The 12424-nt window shown below is 36.3% G+C and overlaps 1 protein-coding gene across 7 annotated transcripts in view; it reads right to left on the minus strand.

The window, feature by feature from the left end:
- Positions 1 to 12424, minus strand: part of pcdh15b (protocadherin-related 15b) — a 156658-nt gene that overhangs the window by 90333 nt on the left and 53901 nt on the right. For all 7 annotated transcript variants that reach the window (XM_043254465.1, XM_043254464.1, XM_043254466.1 and 4 more), the window contains 4 exons: positions 10317 to 10425; positions 9653 to 9765; positions 3977 to 4183; positions 834 to 968 (listed from right to left, as the gene is read on the minus strand). In XM_043254465.1, coding sequence (XP_043110400.1) covers positions 834 to 968; positions 3977 to 4183; positions 9653 to 9765; positions 10317 to 10425 — 564 coding nt within the window. The remainder of the gene's footprint in view (positions 1 to 833; positions 969 to 3976; positions 4184 to 9652; positions 9766 to 10316; positions 10426 to 12424) is intronic.

Below are 12424 nucleotides of genomic sequence, written 5' to 3' on the forward strand. Positions count from 1 at the left end.
TAAAATACCAACACTGAAGTTTCACATCATTTGTCTTCATGGCTTTTCACACTTGAGATATTTAAACCTGGGTCATTCGAAACCCTGGGTAAACAAAGCCCGGGGTTATCTTGTTTCATGTTTTATAATGCGAATAGACTTTTTGCTTGGATATAAACATACGCGACCCTAGAGCACAAAACCATCATGAGGGTCTTTTTTTTCTAAATTGAGATCTATAGATTATCTGAAAGCTGAACAAATAAGCTTCCCATTGTCATACTGTGTGGTCAGGATAGGCCGAAATTTTGAAATCTGGAATCTGAGGGTGCAAAAAAATCTAAATACCGAGAAAACTGCCTTTAAAGTTGTCCAAGTGAAGCGCTTAGCAATGCATATTACTAATCAAAAGTACATTTTTATATATGTTTATGTAACAAAATTCACTAAATATCTTAATGGCACATGATCTTTACTTAATACCCTAAAGATTGTCAGCATAAAAGAAAAATCGATTATTTTGACCCATGCGTATTTTTGGCTATTGCTACAAACATATCCCAGCGACATAAAAGTGGTTTTGTGCTCCAGGGTCACACGTAGCTTTCAACAAATCGATACAACAATGAAAGAAAGCTGCCACTTGCATAGAGAATCTTTATAACCACATGGTTTGCACTCGATTAGAATTCCTTTAGTGCAGCGTGCAGTTTAAAAATAACCCCGGAGTGAAAAGTCAAGTAGTGTGTGGAGAAGCGAGTTTAGACAAAGTCCTCCACATGAAAGCCGCAAGCCCCAGTGACGGAGACAGAGCTAAGCAGGCTTGTCAAGAAACGGTGGCACGGAGCCCTTACCGTGAAGGCATAACTCGGCTGTTCTTCATGGTCCACGGGCCTCAGTAGTGTCAGGTAGCGTGAGATCCCACTGGGCGTCACTGCAAAGATGCTGTTGTAGTTGTCCAGAGAGACGCGCACCATGGGATCTTTCGTCTGCAGTGCAAATAAATCACCGTAAGCTGCCGTGTCAGAAGGCAGAGACATCAGAAGATCAAGCATGCTGGGGATATGACTATACAAATTGCTAAGGACGGGAAAAAACACTCATAAAACCCAGTGCATTAGAGAAACGCAGCGTAAAAGGGAGATTTCCAATCAAAAGAGAGATAAACAACCCCAAACCTTTTAAAAGAAATTTCTGAAGCACTTCTGAAGTTTAAAACACTGTTATCTGAAATATCAAAGTAAATTAAAAAGGAACATAAATATCTAAAGAGATTATACAAGAGCAACAGCATTACAAGACCCATCTAGCAGCTGAAAATGCACTTTCATGCTTATGAAATGTGCAAAAATAAAGCATTTGAGATGTTAAATGTTGCATCGGCGCTGAGGTAAAACACAATATTATCATGTACACTTTGGAATAATATATATTTTTCTAATGTTTTTCAAAGTTTCTAATCCTCATCAAAGCTGCAGTTTTTGTGATCCAAAACCGTAATATTGTGAAATATTATTACAATTTAAAATAACCGTTTTCTATTTGAAATATTTTAAACGTAATTCATTCCTGTGACTAAAAGCTGAATTTTCAGAATCATTACTCATTAACCAGCAACATTACTTTAAGTGTCATAAATGGTGGTTAATTATAATCTATTATTTTATAGATATAAGTTATTATTTTTCATTTAGCAGACGCTTTTATCGAAGGCGACATGAAAAGGCAAATAAACACAGGAAGTGCTTGTAATTTAACGTTTCAGGCGTGGTTCAATTAGCACAAACAAAACAGGGATTAAGGCAAAAGAAAGCAAAGGTGTGGTTTTTTTAATGCAGTCACTTTTTGATGAAAAGTGAATAAATGCATAATTTTATATATATATATATATATATATATATATATATATATATATATATATATATATATATATATATATTTATTTATTTATTATTTTTATTTTTTATTTTTTTTATTTACATTTTTTTACATTTGATTGATTTCATTGTAATAATATTTACAATGTTAGAGTTTTTTTACTATCAAAAAAAAACTTTAGTGAGCATAAGAGACAAAGAAAAAAATACATTCTGCCTGTTTTGCTAAATTAATCAATGCACTAAATATAAGTGCACTGTTTCTTTTTGTTTCAAACCTTTCTATATGAGTGCTAAACTATCATCTGTTGTTTTCATTCCCACTAACCATTATCTATAGGAGCTGTTTGCAGTTTATACCAGCTGGAATTCCCCCAGTGCTACAACCTATGGAAACCATTAAATCAGCCATTATGCCCTTGCAGTGCATACATTTTTCATGCCACACTCCGCAGACATTGCTGCTGACCTCCTAAAAAAGCACACAGCGCATATATTTTTTTGTGTGAGCTTTAATTGTAACATGTTTTCAATGCATTTCCTCATTTAAGGAGACATAACCAATATGTATATAGCAAATATATTTAACTAATGTTACAGCAGTACTTCTCGTTAACCTTAGCGGTTTACTTTTGTAAAAAATCTCATCTGAATTGGATTTAAAATGGAGTTACATTCGCATACATTTATGTAACGAGGCTTATATAATTGCTATTATGTAAAATAATAATAATAAGTTTACAGAAAATCATGCTATAACTATAAATGCTTCAGTAAATGCTTACCATAAATTGGGAAATGAAATCACTTTAGAATTTTACAGTAGCTGTCTGATATTATTAATAAAAATGAGCATAAATCTAAAAATATATATCTATATTTTACGCCTATAATAGCACACAGATAACACACTTCAGATTGAACACTCCTGTTGTTTGCAACTCCACTAACAATTCCTCATTATGCTCCAACGCAGTCTTCCAAAATTACCAATTTATTAATGAGATACATTAGATCAATTGCCAGTCTGCCCAAAATGTAAATGAAAATCAATAAACAAGAAGCAGGGCAGTAATCACGCAAAGCATTAAGCAAATTGAACGATTCAAACACACAGCACAGCAAAAACGAGCGAAGAGAGAGAAAGCACTTCACACGTCTCTCACTAATTTCATTAATACCTACAGGCACATCACCGGGATTCAGCTTTAGATGGGAGACAAAACATATGCTTGACATCAGAGCGTTTTCCATCTCTAAGACTTACGGGATTAAAGAGATAGTTCACCCATAAATGCAAATTCTGAAATTGTTTACTTAACAATTATGTCGCTCCAAAACCTGAATGACTACTTCTTTCTTAAAACATAAAAGTAGATATTTTGCCCAATGTCCACGCTGCTACTTTTGGAATAATTACGATTATTTTGTTTTGTTTTCCTCTGTGATGGAATTCCTTTTAGAAGCTGTTACATCATGTCACGTGATCCTTCAGAAATCATTATTTTGGTGTTCAAAAAATAATTTGAAAACTTGCCTGAATTTGAAATCAGTTTTTGCTGGTTTTGTAATAAAAAAGTAAATAATTAATTAAAATGTATAATATAATATTATGAAATGTTTTAAGCTTCCTATTTATCAAAGTAGTTTTCAATAAATAAATACATAAATAAATAAATTAATTAATATTAAGCATTAAAAAATTGTCATCCTATAAATAATAAGCATTCCAGCACCAATAAATAATCATAAAAAATATAAATAAAAATCACCAAAACAGCAAAGTAGACGATGTTTAACAGAGTACACTATGTACTAAGTACTTTGTCTTTGCCATCTATAAAGCAACGATAATTGCAAAGAGAGAACACTCAGGAGAACATTAGCACAGCGTAAGCGCCTCCCCAATAAGTCTCTAAGTGCAAGCCTCTGAGACCATATCTCTGATGCTGTTTTCAATTTTAATTTGCTTTTCTAAATGCTCCATAGAGCAGGAGCTTTGGTTAACTTCAGAGGAACATTTCTATACACACACACACACACACACACACACATATCCCTTGGGGACATGTGAAAATGATTGCCGTCTGAGCACGAGCACAGAAAGAGAGACTCCTCACCTCCTCGATGTCGTTATCCAGGGCGATAATGGCGAGGGGGGTGGAGAGATTGGCACTGCTCGAGATAGTTGTGCCCAGCGGAGCAGACTCCGAGATGAATCCATGATAAGTGGCCACCTGGAAATACGGCGCCTGATTGTTCTCATCAAGCACCTCAATGTGGAGATTAGCGAACGCGGGGAGAGGGTGTCCGTTATCCTGCTCTGCCTAGAGAAAAGAATGCCATGAGTTGAGAGATTCTGACTCTAAGATGGGATACTGGTGTGAAACGCAGCTTTTTTGGATTACGGCGTGCTGCACATATAAGAAGGGCAATGCGATAAGCCTCTATGGGCATACGAGGGCTTAACACTATCTACAGACTTGCCCCTCTAAATTAAATAAAGACCATGGCTGATTAATTCAGGTCATTCCCAAACTTAATTCTCTCTGAGTCTGGCATGCACCCAAGCGCTCCGAGCGCCTGAATATTTAGTGCAGCAACGATTGCTCAAATTCCTACCTCACCAGAGGCATTCGCTTACAAGACTTTTACCTATATGAACCTAATAATAAAAAATAAAAAAATGAATGAGAAAAATACATTATTTTTTTGTTTAAAATGTCATTGATTTTCAAAACCACTCATTTTAATGGCTCCAAGTAGATAAGAATTCTTGTGCTTCATTTTTTTAGGCAAAACACATATTTTAAGGTGTACGTGTTCCAGTGTAATTACATTTAAGTACTGAGCATTATTAATAAACTATGCGCACTTACTACTGTGTATAGTTAGGGGTGGGTTTAGGGTTAATTTTTTCATCATTTATTATTATAATAGTACATGTAATGTGTGAAACAAGGACACCTTAAAACAAAGCGTTACCAATTTATTCTAGTGTGGCACTGTGTGATTAGTGTAGTCTAATTACAACACAAATGACTCTAATAAATTTTTTAATTAATTCCAGATTTATAAACTGTAACGTTAGATCAGTTTAGCTACTGACTCACTATTCATATTACGCATATTCCACACTTTCTGAAGTTGACTAAATACCGAACTAAAATACCCTGACAATGTTTCTTGCAAAATTTATGAAAGAGTGGCACAACACTGCTATTGAATCTAGTTCAAGCAGACAGTACAATTAGAGTGATTTGTTTACAACAACAAATGACTCTAATGAGTCAGTTCGTTTTACTGAATCAACTTTTAATGACAGTGAAAGTTTTATCAGTTCAGCTGCAGACTCATTGTTCACTTTTTGAAGTATTTTGAATACCACACAGACAATATTTTCTGCAGTATTTATCAGTATTAGTTCTTAGACAGCACAAATTACTCAAATGAGTCAGTTATTTTTAATGAATCAAAGACATGAACGTTAAATCAGTTTAGATACTGATGTGTTGTTTATAGGTATATTATATAAGCAATCCTTACTAAAGTAGATTAAATACATGCTCTGACAATGTTTCATGCAATATTTCTTCGGTATATCGGTGTAGTCTGTTTAAAAGAAATCTTGTATTTACTGTGAAAATTATACGTCTTTAGTTACTGACTCGTTTAGTGGCTCTTTGCTCATATTAAGTCTTAAAACTAACGCCAAAAGTCTTTTACAGCACCAGTGTAGATAATGCTGTTCATTCGGTTTGTTTTAGAGCGCTTTATTATTGAACGCTTTATCGTTTTGCCATTGAATTACTTTTCCTTTGAAATATTTATTCTGAAAAAATAGTGATTAACGCCACTAAGGAACAAGAATTGCTCAAAAGAATCTGAACCAGAGCTGTTACATTCTTCTAGACAGACTCTGTCTAGAAATTAATAAATTTACAGCATGGACATGACAATGAAAAAAAAGAGTTCGGTGTGTTTTTGCAGGCCAAAACCAGGAAACAAGTTACTGTAGAATTTTAGCGCTTCTTTTTCGATTGTCCTGAATTCAATGGGTTTTATTTAAATGCCTGAAATTAAGTAACACAATATTAGATTTTGGCTTGAAAAAGGCGGTTGAAAAACAAAGTGGCTAAATAGTAGAACAAAGGTTGTTCAAGACATTTAATTGGATAATTGAACTGGAAAAATCTCTCCAATTTCGTGTTTGTGATCATGTTTGTCCAAACTGTTCTAACTCTTACTTCTTTAGAGATCTCTAAAGACTGAGATAGCTGTCAGAAACTTAATGCTGGTGATGTTGAAGTCCGTGGTGTAATTTGTTGCTATCCTTTACTTCCGATCGTTATATTTACCGTAGGTTTCGAAATTCATAAAAAATTTGAATCTCTATGACCAAACGGAGCTTATTTAACTGCAATAGCAATAAGCCGGTGGAAAAAATTAATCTGTAAAGATGTGCATACCTAATACTTTATCAGTTTTGGTGCGGTTTACTGACAAATATATAAATAGCAAGACTGTAGAAAAGTCCTTAAGCTGTTCACTCAAGTATGACTACAGATGAATTCAGTCCTGCTGTAATATGCAAGTGACTATATCATCACTCTCACTTTAGGGGCCTGAGTTGAGAGTGGCATTCAAAGGTAAGGAATACAGAATCAGAGTCAACAAGACTCGACAGAACTGCAAATATGAACGAATAGGCAGCATCTAGCGTAATAAACACGTAACTCATCAAAATATTAAAAACTCATTGCATCAACTAGATTACCTCTCATGCTTAAATCGAAACCTTGCAGGCATTTTTGTGGAATGCTTAAAAATAAGAAACGATTTAGAATATTTTGGTGGAGCGATGTATACTTGGCTCACTGTGGGGCATTATTAAAGAGATAATTAAAGCTACAGAAAGCGATTATATTTCTGTCAATAAAGCCAGTTTCAGTCTAGCGAAGGTCCGGGTTCCGCCCCACAAAGAGTGTTGACTGACGGTCCAATGCATACTAAACATAAAAATGGCATGTCGCTGCCATTCTAAACAATGACATTTATAAGTATGGCTTAAGCGTCTATATACTTTGGGGTCACTGTATATTTGAAGCATTACAGAATCCAACTGACAGACACGTGTAAACGGATGAATTTTCGGGATTCTTGTAGCATACGGACTACGTGACTGGATTTTGAGGGGACTCAAACGGGGGCTCAGCCCCGCTGCTTTAGCTTTGAAACTGAGATCTTGACTGGCAGGCTGACATGCTGTTGTCACAATAGGACGGATTTCATCTGTGTGGTGCTACAACTGAAATTCCCTTAGGAAAAACTAAGAGTTACTCTGTTGCTGATCTTACACTGATTTGCAGAGGCAAAACTACTGTACCTGGCACTCTGTGATACAGTGTGAAGTATATCGTTCATTTGATCTCGTGTACAGCAGTACATTCATGAATATATCCTACCGGAGCTAACATTACAGTTTGGTTGCGGGAGCCTTAAAATAGGAACAGAATAAAATCTTATTTAAAGGTTAAAAAAAACTGACACTCTTTAATCTCCTTCCATGGTAACAGATGCATGTTCTAGGGACGGTGACTATCAATCTACCCCCATTTATTGCAGTTATTATTATTATTGTTTTTTCACAATAAAATGTGAGCAGACAAAATCCAAAAATCATGTCATTATATTGTCAGCTAGTATTTTGCATTCACTGATTGATTATTGATTGATTGATTCATTAATTCACTAAATAATAAAAACAACAATTTAAAAATTATTGTAATTATGTATGTATTATCTGAAGTATTAGTATGTTAGTATAGCTCTCAGGACACTGCGCCGTGAAATGTGCAGCAGAAGACATTCAAAAATTATACACATATAAAGAACATAATATAGATCATATAGTGGTACTATATAATAATAATAACAACAATAATACATTATTATTACTACAATTAAGAATGAATCAATCTATCCATCAATAAATAAATAAATAACAATTCTTAGTGTGATTCTTTTAATATACCAATATGCTCACAACACACAAACACTGCATGATATCATAATAATACTTCTACTACTGTACCTGGCAGTCTGTGTTACAATGTAAGGTTGTATTATTATTTAACATACATATTTGTGTATGCATACATATCAGCTTTGAATACAGTATAGAGAATGGTCTGCATATTCTTTATCTTGTTTTCAACACACCCTACGGTGTGCGGTTTCATTGCTAATGGACTAATTGTGCAACCTAATGCTGTGCTTGTTCTTTACATAATGGAAAAGGTCTAATAGCCAAATATAAACTCTAGAACTGTCAGCGTGAAAGCCTGAAAGCAACTGGCCAATGGAGTTAGTCTGGCTTGGGCAGTCACAGGAAACATGATGTCTCCCCTGTATATTCTACTCATTTCAAATAAACCCTGCTGTACACGCGACGCTTTAAATAGGGCTAGAAAAGAGAGAGGGTCAGAAATAGCAGCATTACGGGAGACTTTCTTGTAACAAGGAGTTCAACGGTGTTCACTCTTCTCTTTTCCATACGCTGAAAACAGGCAGTGGCCAGCGGCTCCAAAAAAGAGGGGAAAACACAAAATCTGCACGAAAGCACCATGAAAATGCTGCATACGACCTTCTACCTTCTTCATGTAAGTCACGCAGTCATCCTGTGTGGTGAACAGACCAACAGGTAATTTACATCTGAAAATGATGCCGTTTCTTGCAGCTCTCGAATTACATCCGCGCTCTTTTTGTTTTCCACAGCAGATAATCGCTTGGAAAATGTCGCGAAAGTGAGTAAATATTCTCAGGATTATCCCTGTAGTCAATTAGAACTGAATCGATTCGCACTCATGAAGCCTAGCAGTATCGCTTTTATGCAGATAGTCTTGCGCTTTTTGTTCCTGAGAGGAGCTACAGGGTTCAACAGCCAGTTCATGTCCACCACGTGTTTCCTACTGAAAAGGCCGATGGCATGTATGGTGTTCTTTACGGATCATCACCCCGTACCTGCACAGACTAACATTCTGCACCCTGATGTTCAGTTTCTACACTAATGAACATGCTTGGCTCTGTTCCATGATTTCCCCTCTGAGATCTGTGTCGTTGCTAGTTATGTGGTACATTTTCATACTTCTGTCATATATGTGTTAAAATAGTGGAAAGACGACTCCGATCTTTATTCAATAATGGAAATCATATCAGATATTGTTATGATATTACAATTAGGCTTGGTATGTCCAGAGTTCCAACAAATGCGTTTAGCTAATAAATGTTCGTAATCACTACAAATGTTATAGTCATGCCTGGATACATTTATTTCTAAATAAATTTATAACATAAACCTTTTTATATATAAAAAAAACAATTCGTTATACTGAGAGTTCATTCATTCATTCATTTGTGTTTGTTTTTTTGTTTCTTCTCTGTTGCTTAATATTTCTATCCATTAGTTTTTATTTTTGTTTAGTTAGTAAATGTATATAGCAATATATAATGTATTGACAAAATACATTTAATTATATATATTTTTTATTAATATATATATATATATATATATATATATATATATATATATATATATATATATATATATATATATTCTTTTTAATGATTATACAGGCATTTGTTCATATTTGCACGAATGCATGTATTTTCTCATTTTATTTAGTTTTTGCTGATTTTGACAATCATGTAGGCCCATGTACGCTTTTCCCCCAGTGATTTACCATTTATTAATTTATAATATGAACCATTTTTGTTGTTTATGCTGTGGTTATTACCTTGATTACCAAGTCCAAATGCTGGTACTTCTCCCTGCTGATGGGTTTCAGGAGTTGAAGCTCAGCTGTGGTCTGATTCAAGGAGAAATACTCTGCATATGACGCAGGCTTCCCTGGAAAAAACAAAAGTTGAAGAATAAATGAAGGGACGCATAAGACGAACGACTTGCTTTCCAGAGAACATAATAACTCACCGGGCCACCGTGATTTTGAGACATATTCAGTAGCGTATTCATTTTCATAGGCATACTTCAAACAGAAAAGGCAAAACAAAACCACTAATGCACATTCTCTATAAATAGCGGCACACGATATCGAATGCTTTGTTGATAGTTAAAAGCATTATGGTGTTGTCATATCGAGCCGCACGGCTGTGACCTACAATATGTTCTGACATATCCCTGACTGGAGGTCTAACCATTCCGGCGGTGCTCTTTAGTTCCTCAACTCAGGTCGTGATCAGCATGGTTCCCTGAGCCCGCTGCTGCGCTTCCAGGTTTCATCTCAAAGCACAGTGGGTGGGCGCACCTTACCCACGGCATAAATGCATTTGACTCCCGCTGAATTTCCGACCCGCCGCTCCGCTCTGACTTTCCTGCACAGTGTGGCCTTGTATGCCGGTAGCGACTCAATATAGGGTACAGAGAGGCTGACGGGGACCTACCGATGAGAATGGAGTACAGGATTCCCGGGCGGTCTGACGGAGGCTGGATGTTTCTGTCTTGATCCACAGCTTGAATGGGAGGAGTCACGTTGACAGGGTTTACTCGACTCTGGAAAAGAGACAAGGTGGAGATTCATTATTTACACTGAGAGAAAGAAAGAGAGAGAGGGATAAAGACACTTTCTGAATGTTTACGTAGTATTCATGTTGGATTTTGGGAGAAAAAAAACAATAAAAACAGCTGAAATCAAGATATGGTGTAAGTGTAATGACTCGATAGACGTGCAGGTAAAAAAGAAACAATGACAACAGACACACAGCACAATGATACAAGATAAACAATAATGACACTTTATTTCTCTGCTGTGGCGTAGTAGCAATAAAGGCATTTTGGCGCTGTCATGTTACGTCATCGCAACATATGCACTTGCAAATTCAGAGGAAAGCAGATGGTGAGGGGAGATCCACGCCACATAAATTTATCAGGGAACAAAGCGACAACACAATGATCACATGGAGGAGCTGCATCAACATTCCCGTCACTTGCTGCAAATGAGCCGCAGATGTTTGTCCGCAGAATTCAAGGCCACATTTACACTCTCTCGTTTATGAGCTCCAGAGACCCGTCTCCAACATTTCCTGTGCCCGAGGGATAAGTAAATCTCCCCCTGCCCCTCTCCCTCTCTGTCTCAGCCATAATATCACCAGTCAGTAAATATGCTCATCTATAATTCAAGCCGCCTCTGGAAAATGACAGTGTTACAGTGAGTGGCGTGGGTGAACTCAGAGACGCCTTGGTGAAAATGAAGCTGCAAGTACACAAAAAGCTGCTCTGCAAGTCAGCAAAGAGCAGGGGGAAACTAATCCTCAAGACAGCTCTGCCAGAACTCTCTTCTGAAAGAACATTTGTCCACTTGGGTGGCAGGATCTTCAGACAAACACCGACAAGCAAAATGCCTGACACGTCCTTAATATCGCAAAACAAAAAAAACCTAAATCAGCTGTGACGTACATCCATGTATAATGGATTAACAGAAATACAGGGTGTGGACTGTGCCTCGATTGTTGATTGGATATTGAGATGTGGGCGTGGCACTCAAAGGTGGAGTCAAATTAACACAAACTAGTAGGCGGAGCCAGAGAGAAATGGAAGATTCAATACGACGTTTTGATTAATCATCATAGAGCATAGCTACAACTAGCTGTTTGGTTACCAACAGGTTTTAAAATTAACAAATGCAGGTAAAAAATTATGTTTAACTCATTCATTTTATTATTTTAAGACAAATCTGTGTAGATTTAAAGCAAAAAGCAAACTCGTGAATAATCGTTATACACTAAATCATGTTTTATTTGCCAGTATCTTGAATACACCTGACAAATAATAGCGAGTCGGGGGACTTGTTTTCTTTATACTTAAGCAATAACGAAGAAGAAGAAAACCGTTATGTTTACAATGATCAGCAGAGGTGTAAAGAGTACCTGAAAACTGTACTTGAGTGGAAGTACAGATACCATACAGCAGAATGACTCTATTACAAGTTACAGTTTACCAACTACAACGTGAATCGGGTATCTGATTTTAATAGCACGTAAGTATTTTACTCATACAGAATGTGGGCTCGAAAATGCACTAGCCATCAACACTCAAGAAACATCACCTCAATATTGCAGTCAATCAAGGCTGACACAACAGCCTCTTAAACATCTGCAAACACTCAGGAAAGCTCAAGTACTCAAAAAAGGGCATGCGTAAAGCAACATCCTTCAAAAAGGTCTCAGACACGTCCTCATTTTATACTTCAAACACATGAGATCCACAACTTCCTACTAATGCGCTTACACTCAAGTACAATAGCCTAGTTTGGGTGAGTAAGGGCAAAACGCACAAAATATAGTACCCTCAATCCCCCGCAGATGGCGATATCACTTCCTTTGCAGCAGAAATAAACCGCTGCAGGAAAAGTAAGGTGTCATGCAAAATGTAACAAGTAATTGCATTACTTATCACAGTTGCAGTGGAGTAAATAGTGCATGTAATTATTTAAGAAATGCTCTCAAGTAGCGAGTAAAAGTTGGTAATAATTTTAATACACTGTGAAATAGCC

The sequence above is a fragment of the Puntigrus tetrazona genome, chromosome 12 (assembly GCF_018831695.1).
Source record: "Puntigrus tetrazona isolate hp1 chromosome 12, ASM1883169v1, whole genome shotgun sequence".
NCBI lineage: Eukaryota > Metazoa > Chordata > Actinopteri > Cypriniformes > Cyprinidae > Puntigrus > Puntigrus tetrazona.